The sequence below is a fragment of the Barbus barbus genome (assembly GCF_936440315.1).
Source record: "Barbus barbus genome assembly, chromosome: 37".
Taxonomy (NCBI): domain Eukaryota; kingdom Metazoa; phylum Chordata; class Actinopteri; order Cypriniformes; family Cyprinidae; genus Barbus; species Barbus barbus.
Window position 1 is genome coordinate 4651846 of NC_136715.1, and position 19124 is coordinate 4670969.

The window sequence follows — 19124 nt, forward strand, 5'->3', positions numbered from 1 at the left end:
TTGGGGTTCTGACTTTTTTCAGAATTGCAAGAAAAAAAAGAACAGAGATATAAGTTTTATCCTTTGGTGGAATCAGGCTTCCACAATAGCTGTTTTTTTTTTTTTTTTTGACTTCTGTTCATGGAAGAAGCACTTATTTTTTTATTACTGTGACTTCATCCTTAAGAAATCATTCTAGAGTTTGAATTTAGTACAGAAAAGCCTTTATTATCTTAATCATGATACAATGTTTTTTGATTTTGCAGTTAAGTATTCAGTACAATTTTGGTTTCAGAAATGGCCAGAAACCTCTTCCTGTTGAAACGCCTCAGTCTATAGCGGTTTTGAGAGATAAGGGCCATTTTACAGGTACATGTTGTGCACTTCTGTCTTCAAAGAAGATTGCAAACTGGATTAAACCAGCACAAAGGCAGCAGGTTGAGATGCACAACAACATCAGAACACCCTTCTCCTTGAAGAAGACAAACTCTGAATACAGTACCTGAGACAAAAAGTGATTTGGAGCATGAGCTACTGTAATCCATGCAGCCTTTGGGAGTAAAAGCAGTAAAAACTGTTTATACACACTTAAGGATGTTAAATCCGTGTTTTATTAAGCCAACATGGGCAATTCAACAGGCTTAACAGTTTATAAGGCCACAAGCATAGAATTGCACTTGTTTACAATTTATAAACATGTGAATCATACAAAGAGATACATACAAAAAAGCTCCGATAGACAAAAGTTTTGGCACCGTGAGCGAGAGGTGAAGAAAACACCACAATACTACTGAAATCCTCGTTAAGCAAAGATATTTCCTAGCAAACTATTTCTACATAAGGCAATACGTATAATGCAGTTAAATTATTAGTGAATTAACACTTCGAAATTCAATCTTTCAATAATATCTCAAACTTATATATAGAATTTTTGTGCAGATACTGAGTAACATCAGAGCAAAGGTCTGTGCTGTTGTTACAGGATGGCAGTGGAGTTGTTTAAAGGCACGTCTGTGGTTGTTCAGGAAAGGCTCTTTTGTCTTGTTGGCCCAGAAAGACTCGAGAGTGTCTGATTACAGCCATCCACTACAAGAGTCCATGAGGGATTCACCAATGAGATCAGATGGCTTTTGGTCAATAGGTTTTGGCCTCATAATATCATGAAAGCATGCGTGTTATGGATCATTTTGTAACCTGTACACTTGTCAGTCATTTGCACAGAGGAGTGTGTCAGATGTATTTGGAAATGGCATTCAAGAACATATTCAAATCCTAGTCATTAAAAACAAAACCTATAAAAAGAAAACAAACATTGAGGATAGTTTACAAGATATGCTTTTGAAAATCAGCAGGTTAGAACGTATTGGAAGAGCATCCATTCATTATCTCTCTCTTCTTTCCGAAGTTGATACTCCTTCATATCCTGATCTTCTCCTCCAATCATAACCGGATTTCTGTCTTTATGACAGCGACCAGACTGAAAGAGAAAAAGAGCAGTGTATTTAATAATCATCAAATCAATTCTTCAAACTCTTAAATCATCATTTTATACAACTGCCGCCCATGTAAGGGAGTTAGAGAGGCTTTGATACTTACCAGCAATGATGATAATAATGATCACAACCACAGCTATCAAAATGGCCCACATCTGTAAAGACAACAAACAAATACATCTTGTCATGTGGTTTATTATTCTTGATTTTTCACAACTTGTGTGCTTGTCTTGGGCGAGCTGAAGTGAACTGTGGCGCAGTCGTACACAGAGATGAACGGCCAAGTCAAGATTTTCGTTTAATAACATTACATTTTCATTTGTTTCTCACCAAACCCTATCGTATACCCGCACAGCACTTGAAATACAGGACATGCTGCATGGGACCACTCTGTGATACTTTTGCATCTTTTAATTTTTTTTAAGTATTGAAATATTTTTCTTAATGATCTTTAGCCAATTCAATAGGCCTCAAATGTCTTTTTTTTAAATAGATTTCTTAATATTTACCATGACCTTTTGTAAGCACAAAAACTAATGTATTTTAACAATAAGACATGAAATGATCTGTTGCATAATAATGTCTTTGTTTTTGCATATGAGCTTATGGTTATATCACAGTGTTATATTATAGTTAAATGTTATACTTTATGGAAAATACCCAATCATCTCTGAAGCCTTCATATATAAAGAATGGATTTAAACTAAATGAGATAGGAGAAAAATGATATGGTCTTACCTTGCAGTTCTTCCACCAGTATTTCCTCTTGAGTTTGGCAGCGCTGGTCTCAAACTGGGAAGCACCGGCCTGCAGGGCATCGGCACGGTCGTCCAACTCGGACAGCTTCTGGTCTCGTTCCAGGACCTTATCGACATTCACTCTCATGATGTCCACCACCTAGAGGAACGAGAGGATTCCCGTTACAGGATTCTTAGAAAAACTAGGAACAGTGTTGCTAAGGGCTGGAAAAGTAATCGAGGTGAAGGAATGGTGCCATGCGTGTAAACAAACAGCGGTCTGAACACCGGTTCAGGTTTATTAATCAATTTAACTATGTGAGACTTTTGGCAGGATGGCTGGAGACTTCTTAAAATCAGACAGGCAGCAGGAACATGTAATGTAGTGGTCAGCATTTCAAACTGACAGCACTGAGAGAAACACAGCATCGCAACCTGTTACAACACGTTTCCAGCAACACTGTCGATACAGCAAAATCACAGCAAATCTGACCATATTTGATTAAGTAGGATAGAGTAAGACTTTGGACCAATGAGATGTCACAGAACTACCTAACACAATGTGACAGAAGACAAATGGTTTGTTGCTGGTAAAAACTAGAGCTCTGCATTTCGGCCCGGGCCCGACGGGCCCCGACTTTTTTACGGCTCTATGGCCGGGCTTCGGGCCAATTTCCACGTCATAGTTCAGACGCGGGCCGGGCTTCGGCCCTGTTTTGGGTTTCTCCTTATTTTATATTGTAGACATCTATCGATTAGCGATGAAAAAAATTGCCGCGCTGGCGGAAACAACACGAGACCGTGCCGCGACTGAGAGCAGCTCGATGGTGTTTAGTGTCCCGCAGCAGCAGCAGGTGCGCAAATGACTTCAGCGCAGCGGAATAGTTCTGTGTTCAAATGCACGCAATAGGCTAAAGCTTGCTGAAAAACCCCAGCAAACATAACCATGAATGTGTCTGCGGGAAATAGTAAGGAGATATTTGAATTATTTACTAATAAACTAATGTTTTCTGAGTCCGTGTCGCAAGGATGAAGTTGCTGATCCTGACTCGCCGTCTCCTCATTAGATGCGCCTTTAGAGAGAAATGCATCTTTATTGATTATGATTAAGATTATAAAAGAGTTTGTGTTTAATTTTTTTTTATTTCGTTAAGTGATAATTTAAAGCTTTCTATAGATATATTTATCATGTCTGTGAGGCATGTATTCGCTCAGTTTCGGTTCATTTTTGTGAAGCACTCGTGTTAAAGACGGCAGAAAGCGCATCATGTTTGTTTTCTTTGTTTTATAAAAGAACTACCTTTTGTTGGTATTGTGAGTGCACACAAAAGTAGACCCTTTACAGGTCCGAATGATGTATTACTCTTACCTTTATCAAAAAATAAAAAAAAAGACGGCGTAGGCTATTTTAATTTGCTTCCACTGAAAACAATCCAAAGCTGGTACATCCATGTCCTGCAGAGCGTGCTTCAGCTTCCACTCTCCGCACAAACTTAGATATAGGCTAGCGCACATTATTATTATAGCGCAGGTTTAACGTTTAAACATTGTTATATACTTGAACTGTTTTAGTATATCTATAGATTTTATTTTAGGCAAGTCGTGATGATATGAGAAAGCTAAATTGATCAAACATAGGCTATGATCAGTTCATGCCGCTGGCCGCTTGGTCGTTGCTTTAAAAAACAAAAACTTATAGGCTATTTTAACGAACAAAAATGCTCCAAACGTTTTTCTAAATGAAATTAATAAAAAAACAAAATGAAATATAATAATTTTGCCATTACACACAGAACTATTTTAATAGCCGAAACAGTAGTATAAACTGTTTTAGGAGAAGGGGGGAAAAAAGACGGGCTCGGGTCGGACTCGGGCCGGTAATTCTGATAAGCTGTCGGACGTGGGCCGGGCTAGGGCCTGAGCGTCTCGGGCCAGGGCCAGGCTAGGGCCTAAATTTGAGGCCCGTGCAGGGCTCTAGTAAAAACCACAACAACAAAAAGTGAATACAAAATGCACTTATAGTGGTTCTTTGAGGCATAATTTGTTCAACTAGGTCAAGGCTAGATAAACATTTTCTTAGGATTATCCAACATTTGGGAAACCAGTCTGTGCCAGAATTATTATAGTTGGGTCTATAAACACATCCAGCATCTGCAGCTTTGTAGTGCTGTCAGCTTACACATACAGTGGGTACGGAAAGTATTCAGACCCCCTTAAATTTTTCACTCTTTGTTATATTGCAGCCATTTGCTAAAATCATTTAAGTTCATTTTTTTTCCTCAATGTACACACAGCACCCCATATTGACAGAAAAACACAGAATTGTTGACATTTTTGCAGATTTATTAAAAAAGATAAACTGAAATATCACACGGTCCTAAGTATTCAGACCCTATTTGTGCAAAAAGCCCCATCAGATGACAGGGTGCATCATGAGCATACCACTTTTTCCAGTACTCGCCCGATACCGATACTTTAATTTTTGATACTTGCCGATACCGAGTACCGATACCGATATTTTTATTGTATTTTTACATTTTTTAAATATTGGGTAAAGAAAACAAATGAGTATGTAAAATGTTAGTTGATTAACTTCATTTATCAAATAGATACTGTCAAACCAAAATTTATTCAGACACCTTCAACATTTCTCACATTTTATTCGCTATAGTTTAGAAAATGCTAATAAAATAATACAAGAACTCCAAGTTAAACTGTCAGAACAAATTTAGCTTGATAATACCTTTCTATCAATCAATCAAAATTATTCAGACAGCTGTTGGTATGACAATATTTACACAACTATCAATATTTTGTCGGGCCCCCTTTAGCCTTAATGGCAGCCTGTAGTCTCCTGGGCATGCTGTCAACCAGGTTCATGAAAGCCTGAATTTCAATTTTTTCCATTACTTGGTCTCAATAATTTTTGGTCTCACTTTTGTATCAATTTTACTGGTAGTCCACTGTATGAAGAATTTTTGGGTATAATTTTTCACAGTTTACTTTATTTTGTTATCCTCAGTTACTTAAATTAACTATAGTGTCCTGCACCCACTAGTAAAAAAAAAAAAAAAATATATTATATATATATATATATATATATATATATATATATATATATATATATATATATATATATATATATATATATATATATATCTGGTCTCTGAATAATTTTTGGTTTGACTGTATATCCTTCGGTTATTTTTCACACTTAATTATGCCCATTAAAATGTAATTTACAATGTTTTGTTACTTTCGCTGTTCATTTTTTATTTATTTATTTGCTCTATGGTACATCATCTTAAATAGCATTAGAGCTGCTCCATTGCAGCGGCTCAGTGCTGTAACCACGCTTTTTGCTGTAATTATGCAGGGAACCACTCGTTATAAATCCATTTTCAGATATAGAATTATTATTTTTATACACGCACAGCGCGCGCACTTATGTGTACCGGAGCAGATGAAGGACAAGTACAGAACAGCCTAACGCATTTCACACAGGCTGATATTTTCACTTGTGTTTCACTCGTGTTCAATGCTTAAGGTTAAAAATAAATGATGTTTAAAGTGAATGAATGCCCCTATATGTTGTCATATATTTACGATTTAGTTTTAATTCAAATGATGCGTGCTGAGCGAATATCAATAAAGATCACACCACAGAAGTGCGCGCGCGCTCTCTCTATCTCTCTCTCCCTACTGTTAAGTAACTTGTGCATTGTTTTACTTACTCGTTTTTGACATTTCCGACCGAAGTACAAACTTTCCAGTGATATCTGTGAGAAAGGGATATTCACTCGACAAGCTCACGCATCTGCGCTGCCGCGCGCTGGATCCACTCAGCGTGTTTTGCTTATCAGCTTGCTCACATCAGCTATACAGGCATTAATACTGAATGTTTAACATTATATTCATTGCATGTACATTTTTAGACATCCTTAATCTCTAATAACTACATTCTGCTGTCTGTTTTTCTGTTGTTGGTGTTTCTTTGTCTGAATATGGCACTGATCACATGCGTGGTATCGGCGTTTAGTATCGGGGCATTTTAACGAGTACATGAGCTCAGTATCGACCCGATACCAGTATCGGTATCGGTGCATCCCTACTACCAAGACGCAGTTTTTTGAGCGTTATTCCATAACGAATACAAACATCTCTCCCTGAAGACGTAATTAGACGTAAACAAAGGAATAACCATCCATATTACAACGTTATTGTTTCGTTGGACTAAAAGTGCTCTATGGGATGTTGTTCTGTGGACCCTTGCCTTTCTAACAAAACCAGGATTTACAGCAGTGGATGAATTTGTGACTCGTTATTACAATGAATCTGGTACATACTGCGTTTTTATTATGCATGTTTTGATGTGTACTGCTTACACAAATTTAGCAAATCCATTCCTCGTAAGCTTTCCACGTCGATCTATCGTCGATGTTTGAGGCTTAGACATTTAGAATGATATATAGTTTGTCAAGAATAATTTAGTCCCTTTCCATTTAATCTATTCGTAAACATTGACACGAGCAAACAAAGAGCGTTCAGTGCGCTGGCGTCCAGGTTAACAGGTTAAAGAAATTGATAAATTGACTAAAAGTGCCATTTATAATGTTGCAAAAATATTTCTATTACAAATAAATGGTGTTCTTTTAAAATTTTATGTTCATAAAGAACACAGGAAAAAAACTGATTTCATCAAAATTATACAGCAAATTGTTCCAAATTATTATGCACATGACATTTTTGTTTTTTCAAATCAGTCAGCATGATTAAGGATTCATTTTATCCTCAACTATAACTTTAAAATGAGAATGTTATTACATGTGAAAGAACTGATAATAATCAAGTTTTATTGAAATTAAAAAAAAAAAAAAAAAAAAATCCAAATAATTATGCACAATGCAGTTTGAAAACATTCAATGGGTTGTAATAAACAACTCAAAACAGAAATCTGTCGTATTTGCTGCAAGGACATATCAAATAATTTAAAACTAAAAAGCTATTTACAGTTCTAGTTACATATTAATATAGGCACCCTTCTTGGAGATGACTTTAACAATTCTCTCATCCATTGAACTTTAAAGTCCATGTATAGTTTCCGGCAGTATTTCATTTGAGGATGCCGGTATTGCCTCCCAGAACTGTTGTTTGGAGGTACTTCCGTCCACTCTCATAGATCTTCATTTTAAGGATGCTCCACAGGTTCTCAATAGGATTGAGGTCAGGGGATGATGGTGGCTACACCATGATTTTTTTCTCTTTTTATGCCCATAGCAGTCAAGGAATCAATGGTGTTTTTTGCAGCCATTAGAATTGAATGCATTTTTTAAGTCTAAATTACCAGTAACACTTCGATCTACTCAAAATGAAGTAAAAGATATGTTTTGAGTTTATGTACTTCTGATTTATTGTTTATCAAAAGCAGAAGCCTTAGAGAATGTCATCATATCCTGTTGCTTATATTTGTTGTGAACGATCCCAACATCTTCAGCAGACGTTTTAAGTAATGGAAAGCATGAAAAATCCCCTCTTAGAATAGAATTACATAAAGTCAATGGCAACAACGCAAAAAAAACACAGCCTCCTATGTTCTAGTGCTCCACAAACCCTGTTGCAGGATGATGTAGCTCCGCCCCTTTAAGAGAGAACAGTGTGGGATGGGAGCCAGCATGTGCAGATCCATGTTTCACTTGTATAATCATAGTGACGGAGCGTTACATAACCGGCCGGTAGCCTATGAGCTCACACTACACTGAATGAAGACATCTGACGGGCGAGGTCAACGGGTGTAAAGTGCACAGAGACTTGCATATATCCTGGCATAAATTTCCTTGAACAGAAATGATGAATATGACTGCAGTGAGCTGCAGAAAAAATGTGGATAATCTGCTGACGGATTATGCTGCGCACTTTAGGGAGGAGTCACACAGAAAGAAAAGAGACAGAGAATGAAAGAAAATAGCACCTTCTGTAACATTCTATGCAATTAAAATCAAATGTTGAAATGCGATATGTATGTATACATATATACAAACACTACGTTTGGGGTTACTTATGTTTTTGAAAGAAGTCTCTTATGCTCACCAACAGGACTGGATTAACCATTTTATAATATTCTATACAGTGATAAAGGCTATGTAGATTAGCACTGCATTGTAAATATACATTATCAGTGTTTCCCCATACATTGATTTATTTGTGGCGCCCACCACAATATCAAAACTGACCCCCACAAATACATTTTCCAAACGGCTTCGACTTTGTTGAATAAACATGAGCACTGCACGTTTCAAAATCTAAAACCCGGTGCAGTAGTTTTTATATCACTGTATTTCTGAAGGAAACCGACTGTCTTCAGAAAATTTTGGACATCATTTTCATTTCATCTTGCATATAATGTCTGATAAAGCAGCAAGCCGTTACCGGGGAACCTCGATCTCTACGATTCCAACAGTGCCTCCTGCTGGCAGAGAATGAATTTGCATATATATGCCACGACAATTAAATCAAGTGTCTGTGGGAAACACAGAATTATGCATATAAAAAATACCTGAGATGGATTGAAGAACAGAGATACACCATGTCTATTGTCTTCATTATTCATCAGTTAAAACGTCCCATCTGCGTTTTATTCAATGCTATCTCACAACCAATTCGCACATATTCGTATGACCTGACTTGTACGATTTGTCTAAACCACAGTGACAGGTAGGTTTAGGGGCGGGGTTAGGTCTAGGTCATTCGTACAAATTTATACGAATTGGCAACTCGTAAAATATGTACAATTTAGCAAAAATCGTATGAATTTGTACGAGTGAGGTCGTACAAATTCATATGAATTAGCCACCTTGTAAAATATGAACGAATTGCCGTGATATCGGGCTGTTTTATTCAGCTACTGCAGCGATAGCATATGTCTGTGTCCATATTAGGGATTTCTTCCAATGTGATTATTTTAAGCATTTCATTTTATGATTTTTTTTACTTGACACTTTACTGCACGAGGGCACCAGTATGAATGAAACAGCTACTCACTACACCTTATTTTGGGTAAAAATAGGGAGAATAATACTTCTAAGTTTTTCTCTAGTATAGGAGTTTCTCTCTCTCACTCCCTCTCATTGGATGCAGAAAATTTTCCTGACAAAAATTAAGAAATTACTACATAATATACATAATATTTTTGTGCTGTTCATTGCTATGGTGCAAAGAGCATTACTTTAATCACTAAAAAGCTGTCACTCTCTTTAGTTCATCATGACCTCACAAAGTTACGTTATAATCAGTGAGTGCAGAACTCAACACTGACGTTTATTTTGTTTATGCTCCGTTTATTTTATTTAGTATTTGTGTATAATTTATTTATATTTTATTCTATTTATTTGTGTTTCATTTATATCTATTTACTTTCATTTTTCAGGCTCACTTGTACTAGGGGTGTCCCCGACTAACGATTTTCATTGTCGAATCGGGATTTTCGTATGTTTGGGGGCGTGGTCAAAATACATTACCAAGAGTCAAGTACCAAGACATTCGACAGTCATTACTGGCGTTAACACACAGGGAAAATAGCCTAACGGATGCCTCGCAGATACAAACGGGATAAATAATGTTTTATGTTTTGATTAAAATAAACTTATTATACAAAATGCCCTGAATGCATGAATGTTTCTGCACGGCTCTGAATTAACTCATTTTGTTGAAGTGTTTTTTACGCAACAATGTGCAGAAACACAGCAACTGTTTTATTATAATAGTGTTCTCATTATAATGTTATGTATATGACAGTCCCAGTCATAGTTATTAATATTCTGCATTGTTGTTGTTTGTACTGCTCGCGATGCACGCTGAAGAGATAATCACTGTAGAACTACAATGAAGCGCTTTACTACAGCGAAACTCAAATGCATCTTATACGAGATAAATAATATATGCATGATATACACATAAACCAGCTGAAATGTTTTGAAATCACTTGTACCCTACCTGATCGCTAGAAATCCAGTCGTTCACTCTGCCTGTGTTAGTTTGAGTCGTGTTAAAGATTTAAATCCCTGCCGCCAAGATGCTTCCGTCGGTCACACATGGAAAGTGAAACTTAAATCTAAGGGGTGGGTGGATTTATTAACGCACGTTAAAATATTTATTTAAAGCGTCTTTCTTTTCAGATTCTCATTTACAGCATTATCATAATAGGGTGTATATTAACTTATTGGGAGAAAACTGGTAGCTCTATGTGAAATCAGACATTGAGCACCCCCATATAACCAAAATGGCATGATCATAACACCCCGCGAATATTCGACTGTGAGATTGGGAGTCGAATCAGGCTCCTCCTATCGAAGCATTGAATCTTCAACTATTCGGGGTCACCCCTAATTTGTACATATGTATATTGGATGCGATACACTTATTTCACATTTCTAATTATTGAAATTACCATTTTATGGGCTTTCTCTTTACTCGTCAAATTGCTATGACAATTTTTACACTAGTGGGGACTATTTTCATTATCTTGCCTAGGGCCCCTCAACCTTACGGGCCAGCAGGTATCTATTAATCACCTCGGCTTTACTGTAGCGCATGGGAAACAAACACAAGCCAAGCGATGAAACAGCACTAAGTTACCTGATTAAACCGTGCAGTGCAAAAGAACAGCTGGACCACATCGGACCGTAGCTCGACACTTTCGCCGCTCTATTGAAGTGATAATAAGCAGGGCAATTCGACACACACGACACTAGCGGAAACCAGATTGAGTAGCACCGACCATGTAAACTAAAGTGTAAAGGTAAACTGTAAAAAAACTATTTAATCCACAGCACCACACCTAGGCTATTTAACATTCAGTTACTGACACTGTAGAAATATGGCATTAATGATATTTATTATGTCACAAAAATCATTATAGGTTACTTATAGCCTATTAAACATTAGGTCAAATAAAGGCAATAAGTCACTTTTATAAAGGTTTACTAATACTATACAGTTAACTCTGGATTCAAGAATTAGCTTTTCATTAGGGCAACTACAAAGGAGAATTTAATAGTTCTATTAAACTTTAATTGCAGAAAAATATGATTTCAATTATAGAGCCTGCAATATAACGGAATACTAATACTGTTAAATGCATTTTAAGTATTCAAAAATATAATTTATTTTCATCCATTATTTATTAATAAATAAAAATTATTTATTCCAATTGTCCTAACCCCAGCAAAAAATGTATGTGGGACTGTGTGGTCTGAATTTTAGCACCAGTCCAGTCCTGATGATTCTCCTTTTCTAGGGCCTTCTAATGATAAAGCTATTTAAAGTAAACTCCTTAAGGCAGCTGTATATGCTCAAAAGTTGTCGCTGCTTCTGGAAACCTATTTGCTTTGACTTCATGTCTAGTGTTAATGTATTTATTCTTTTAAAGTGTTGTGGAATATTTAGTTTGCGTACTCATTGCATCTCAGTGTGTTGGAGATTTGATAAAAAAAAAATTATAATAATAAAATAAAAAGAATTATTCCTGTGGTAGAAAATGTTGTGGCACCAAGATACACTACTATGAAGGGGGGACCCTTGGGTTTGTTATAGCCCCAGGGCCCTGTGTGTACTTTATCCAGGCCTGCATTTATTTGATCAAAAATATATTTCAAAATGTTATTACAATTTCAAAGATCTGTTTTCTATTTGAATACAATTTAAAATGTATTTTATTCTTGCGAAGCAAAGCTGAATTTTCAGCCTCATTACTCCAGTCTAGTGTCAAATGATCCTTCAGAAATCATTCTGATATGCTGCTCAAGAAACATTTCTTATTATTATCAATGTTGAAACAGCTGTGCTTTTGCTACAGCCTCTGCCTGTAAAAAAGTACTGTGCTTTGGTTCAATATATTTATCTACATTGTTGTTTATTTATTTATGATTTAACGCCACAGCTATATTCATGGCAAAAACAATTCAGTTCCATAATTCAATCAATATCCTTTCAATATAATGTTTATAATAATTTAACCATTTTTTTCTACATTGTTGTGCATAAATTACTATATATGTGACCCTGGACCACAAAACCAGCTATAAGGTTCAATATTTTGAAATTGAGATTTATACATCGTCTGAAAGCTGAAAGTGTGTTATGATAGGACAATATTTGGCTGAGACACAACTATTTGAAAATCTGGAATCTGAGGGTGCAAAAAAAAAAAAAAATTAAATATTGAGAAGGCCTTTAAAGTTGTCCAAATGAGGTCCTTAGCACTGCATATGATATTACTAATCGAAAATTAAGTTTTGATATTTACAGTAGGAATTTTTTTTTTAATATTACAGTAGGATATATCTTCATGGATGATCTTTACTTAATATTATATTATATCTTAATATATTTTTGGCATGTATACAAGGAGCTCTCATTTTCTTCATGTCAACAGTCTACTTTTGTCTTACATAACCATATAGTGAGCAACAGATTTAAAAAAAAAAAATATATATATATATATTTTATTTTTTTAAAGACTATTATATCATTGTAGCTTTACAGTGATAAGTCATGTCTGAAACGAGAGTCTAAAAGCTCATTTGAATATTCAATGAACACATCTTTTTTTGTCCTGTAATTACATAACTGTTCACATCACAAAGTAACCATCCTTGAGATGATCGCATCACAATGAGAGACAGAAGTGAAAAACTATTTACACCCATCCATCCAAGAACACTGGGAAATGGTGTCAGGTGTGTCCTCTTACCTCATCCACCTGTGCCTGCGTCTGCTGCAGTCTGCGGTTATTACCAGACATCCCAGCAGAACCAGAGCCATCTGCACTCGGGGCGGACCTATGACAGAGAGAGAAAACCATAATACATTTCACATTTTACTGAAAAAAAAAAAAGAAGACATCAGGTTAGCTGGAAAAGTCCTGGCAAACATAAGAAAAATCTACTTGAGCAGCCATTATTTAACTTTTTAAGTGAATAAGGTCTAGCATAACACTCTTTACTTGCTGCTAATGTGATTTGGGCTGTGTATTGTAAGTTGATTTAGTCACAAAGAATATGTTAAGCACATAAATGCCGTGTTATGTCTAATAGAAATCTAGTGTGGCAAACAGCCTGTGATATTCTACTGCCACCTAGTGGCACAAAGACTGCACTTAAAAAAAAAAGATTTCAAAACTCAGGCCACAGCATTTTTTAGGATTCCTTCAGTGAACAGCTCTTCAAATCTTTATAATCTAAAGAACCTTTTTTCCAGTATATAGATCCTTTTGGAATAGAAATGTTCTATGGATATATTAAAGGTTCTTTATAGGACCATAGAGGCCAATGAAGAACCTTTATTTTTAAAAGTGGATTTGCACAAGACACGTAAACAAACATGAAGTGCTCTTTTCAACATACACTTATGAAAGAGAAAGTACAGGTAAGACCACAAAGTGGTATGAAAACACAAGGTATAACGTTCAACAAGCTCAAACTGTAAACATCTAACAAGTTTATATTGAAACCCTATTCAAACTTTTGCTTGATTCTGATTTACAGTGGCCCAACATGTATTTGCACATTTAAGATTGTCTTAAAGCCATTGCATTAGATATCAAAATCTCACTTCACAATGTTGCACAATTAACTGAGCCGTTTTTGCTTAATGACTTTTAATCTGGTGTCAAAGTGTCTGTCGAGTTTATTACAGAATACATTAATAAAATCACAATCATGTGAAAGGCTAATGTCTAATGCTGTGGATAACATTTAAACTAGGGCTGCCACAAACAACTATTTTTATTTTGATCGACTCATTTTTTGATTAATTGATTAATCGAAACGATTAATTTCCCTCAAAAAAATCTACAATTTTACTTAAGAATATTTTATTAAACCAAATGAAATCCAAACTTCTATGAAATCCTTTAAAGCAAAAGTAAAGTGCAACACAGAGTGTCCATCTCATATCCAAATCACTATAGTGTGAGAACGACAACATATCCACGTGTTCTAGTCTAATAATAATACAATTAGAATCAAAAAACACTTTTTAAAGGAGTATTTACCAAAAATATTATTTACCAGAATTTATTTAAGTGAAAAATGTAAATGTGCAGTATTTCTGAATAAAAAAAAAAATTTTCATATAAAATCAATTAATTGGAGATGCTTTTTATTATTAAAATTTAATGGAACCATTAAAATGGAATCCAGATAATAATGGAAAACAGAATTTGGTACAGATAAAACTGTAAAACTCAATTAATTAGACAGGCTTTTTGATTAATCAAATTTAAAAAACTGAATTTGGAAATACAACGGATTTCATAGGGCCCTATAATTACATATATATATATATATATATATATATATATAATTTTTGTGGTAATAAAAATAGATTTAAGTGAACAATAGCTTTTAAAATACATATATAATAGCAATGATGCAATAATAATTAGTTCAAATAAAGTATCAAAAGCAAGAAGTCATATGGTTTTATTGAACAAAACTGTTAAAATACATAATGTATTATAAACAATAGAGCTAATGTAGATTACGCATTACAACAAGGGACGCAGACGACCGAATTATTTTTACACATTACTGTGCGATCTAATCCTTGTTTAATATTGACCACGCACCATTTAATTCAAATGTACACTCAATGTTTAATAATTGGCAATTTCTTTAGGACAGAAATTCTATAGACACTAATTAAATATGTGGACATCAAAACGTGAGGGTTTGAGCTTTTATTTTGAAATCGCGATGTATTCTCCTGTGTTTGTGTAGATTTATAAATGATTTACCTTACAAATCTGATGAAATGGCGCACGTTGCGTTCCCAGATGAACGTTATAATAAACCCAAACTCACAACAACATGCAGAGACGAGTTAGAGACGCTCCACACATGTAAATGATAACAGTTTCTGTGGAGCTACTGTGAACAGAGCCGCTGTGTGACGCACAAACTTAACCTACACGCATGGAAATAATTAAAGAGCATATACTGTGTTAGAACGGCATCGCATATAATTAATTAAATCATAGCATTTGTGAATTCACAATTATGCTTAATTATTTAATATATCACGCAGCCTTGGAAAATAGTCTAAAAATGTGTTTTATGGATTCCCGTCTGTGAAATGCACCACTTCCGGTATTTTGCCGGTTAGTCGACGATTTTTAAAAATCGACTAGTCGACAAAAATCGACGAATCGCGACAGCCCTAATGTAAACCTTGTTAAAATAAAGAGTAACAACAGGAGACAGTTAGAGAGAACCGTCAGGAGCGAAGATAAACACACACATTCCACAGCCAGACGTGGAAGGTTCCATAAACCTTCAGATCATGTGATCGTGGCAGAACTCTCACTGCTCAAATCCCCCCACAGTACGACTCAATACATGCTTTTCTAAATATTACACAAAACCCACCTCCATTTATTAAGCGTGTAAAACGGACACTTCATCATGATCTGACACTTTATTTATTTTTCAATAATATAAAAAAATCTATTTAAAAAATAAATCATGAAAAAAATTAAAGAACAGTTCAAAAGCAACATTTGCTGAAAAAAAACTACTCTCCCTTAGGCCATTCAAGTTGTAGATGAATATTTAGAGAAATTTTGCATTAGCTACATACTCACCGCTGCAGTGAATGGGTGCCGTTAGAATAAGAGTCCAAACAGTTGATAAAACATCATAATTCACAAGTAATCCACACTTTTACAAAATTAATTAATGTTTTATGAAGCACAAAACTGCTTTTTTTTTTTTTTTTTTTTTACATTCATCAAGACATTTTAACTTTAAGCGGTCAGTTCTGGCCAAACTGCTAGTCCATAATTCATAACTCTTCTTCTAGTGAAAAAGTCCATCCCGTGTCCTCTCACATCAAAATCCACCAACAGTTTAGTTTAGAGCTGTTTTGGACTGGTTTCGCTTGTAAACGGTGCTTGATCTGTGCATATTTCTCTCCTAATTCAGATGAAACTTGTCGTTTTTTGCTGGAGAAAGCAATATTATGGATAGAGAACTTGTATCCTAGCAAGAGGCAACAGTTTGAAATGAAAAGCATCTTAATCATGGGTTTTCCTTTTTTTTCCCAAACATGCAGCTTTTCAACAAGACTATTTCGCACTATATTGACGACACGCTATTTCCCTGTTTACTACTGTAAAGCTGCTTTGACACAATCTGCATTGTAAAAAGCGCTATATAAATAATGGTGACTTCACTTGACAACACATTAATTGATGGACTGGAGTGGTGGGGATTATTGTGATGCCTTTATCAGCTGTTTGGACTCTGACGGCACCCACTCAATGCAGAGCATCCACTGGTGAGCAGGTGATGTAATGCTACATTTCTCCAAACCTGTTCAGATGAAGAAACAAACTCATCTAGGCTTACATCTTGGATGACTTGAGGGTGAGCACATCTTCATTTTTGGGTAGACCACCTCCTGAAGTGGTTTGAGCGATCAGATTTATATTACAAAACGCATGATGTGACCAGATGTAAACAGCCCCTATATATTTTTTCCATGTTATTTATCATTAAAATTAAGTTGTCTAATAGTTTGTGTTTAACACACAAAAGAGTGACAGAAGTATAGAAATTCTACATTGATTTAAATATATATATCGTATCGGTTCGGAATTGGCCGATACTCAGAATTTTCAGTGGAATAGATGATGTACTTAAATTATCAGTCTCTTAAGAGGTGTAGCATATCTAACCTACATGCACAGCACAATTTCCACTTGTTAATTGCAACATGACTAAAATATGAAGAGGTGTTCAACCTCTGCCTGTTTACATCTGTGGTTCAGAAAGGGACAGAAACATAAAACGTTCAATAAGGTGACAGATGTCTCAAAACCTATGCGTTCCTCACTAGTACAATAAAAGGTGACTAGTTTGTAACTAATGTTCATTAATAAACAACACCATAAAGCAATGCTTAATATGCATTTAATATTCGATTACCTGTTAAGCATAACATCATAAGTAGCTTTTAGCTGATTAGGGGAAGGAAGGAAATTATTCTCATGTAAACATCCAAAAATCAACAGATTAAAACATATTTGAATAAATATGAACATAGTTCTTATAATTAATATACACGTATATAAAGTTTGTATTTGCAGGTCATCGTATGCCACCAAAATACCAGTCTTTAACTTTAAATTAAATTATGTGAAATGATCTTAAGTTAGGCAAATATAACGTTAACTGTTTATTTTATTAATCGTTTTAAGTTTGCTGTCAGCACATTATATTCGCATTCCAGTCATAAAAGACAATAAGTATACAACTAATTCAAACCAAATCTATTATTATTATGGCAAAATGTCTATAGGTCGAGTATGTTTCGCGTTTCCACAAACTTTGTTATCAGTCAGAAACAATCTGTTAGCCATTAGCATGTAGCGGTTATAGAAACACACAAAACCTCTTTAAAACTCTCGAATTAATAATAAACTTAATTGACAGCGTCATATGCACTAATCCCAACTAGAATAGACTGAAAATAAAGATCGAAAATGAATAAAAGTCGATATCACACCAAGAAGCTAACGCTAGGCTAACTTTAACGTTAGCCGCGTTCACACCTATTAGCACAACATAAACTTACAAACACGCTCGGTAGGACCGATATTCAGAAACATACATAAAAAAACATGGCTGTATGGAATCACTGAGTTTGTGTAAGTGATGGTTGTGTAGTTTTACTTACATGCTTGATAGTTGAGTTGATGTGTGATTTGTAAAGGCCCCGCTGAAACTACTACAGCTGCTACTGTGTGTGTGTGTGTGTGTGTGTGACATTTCATATTAGTATTTGCATAAAATACTAATAAATATATAAATTAATATACAGATTAAAAACTTTTGCATAATGTATTGCTAGTTTCTATAAAATAATAATTAATATTAATATAAATATGCACATAAATGCTTATATTTAACCAATATAAAATATAAATGTAATTATACTTAATGTTAACTGTAAGTTCATACTGAATGTTTCTGTAATGTTTTATATATCTTGTCAGTATTGAGAAAGAAACTGATTGTGTGTTAGTGTGAACTTTCAGAGCAGAGGGAGTTCAGAAATGATGTTATGGAAAGAAAACAGGAACAACACGAGCACCGTTTCTCTTTTAAGATTTTATTTTACAGCAGAAATTATATAAAGCATTCAGAAAACATTTTCCATATTTTAAGGGCAATTCAAAATGTTTTGCATGGCTTCAGCAGCTGAATATTTATTTATTTATTTTTTAAAACATATCCAACAATTCAGTGATGCTCTCACATGCACAGTTACAAAACAAAACAAAAAAATAAAAATAAATCGAAGTAAATAAATAAAACTCACAAGAAGGACATAAAGAGGGAGACGGCAGAGAAAGCAGCACATGAGGAGGAAGAGGAGGAGGAAGATACGAGGAGCACGAAGCAGGTATGAAGGAGAAAGAGATAGAGGGGAAAACAGAGGTCTAATACTAGCTTCACATGCAGAGTGTTGAAAGCCCACTGCCTTGTAAGAAATATGGGCTCATATTTTATCTTTTTTTCTATTCTTCATTTTAAAATGATGAAAACGTGCATTAGGGCTGGGAAATATGAAATCAATGTCCACAGACCACTGAACACCTCTCTCTGTGTACCTGTAATTGCATAAGAGGAAGTGAACTAAGCATGTCCCAATGTTTTTTTTTTGTTTGTTTAGTTTTTCTATTTTTATTGATTGATTTTTTTTATGTTTGACCTATCCATATTCTTTCAACCTAAAGAGCTTGTCTAAAACAAAGTGTTTATTGCTCTGTACTTGTAAGTGAAAAGCTTATAATCGAGTGGTTTTTCAGTTCTGTTTAAGCCTAACCTGCATTTCCGGAGTTTCCAAAGAGAGA

General features: G+C 35.0%; 1 protein-coding gene across 1 annotated transcript; it reads right to left on the minus strand.

Annotated features, from left to right (window-relative positions):
• Positions 1–182: 182 nt before the first annotated feature.
• LOC306857112 (vesicle-associated membrane protein 3-like) lies at positions 183–18038 on the minus strand. The gene is made up of 5 exons (XM_079396814.1): positions 17945–18038; positions 12957–13044; positions 2211–2369; positions 1576–1627; positions 183–1456 (listed from the first exon to the last, which is right to left on the minus strand). The coding sequence occupies exons 1-5, from the start codon at positions 18034–18036 to the stop codon at positions 1440–1442; spliced, it is 408 nt and encodes a 135-aa protein (XP_079252940.1). The 5' UTR covers positions 18037–18038; the 3' UTR covers positions 183–1439.
• Positions 18039–19124: the final 1086 nt, after the last annotated feature.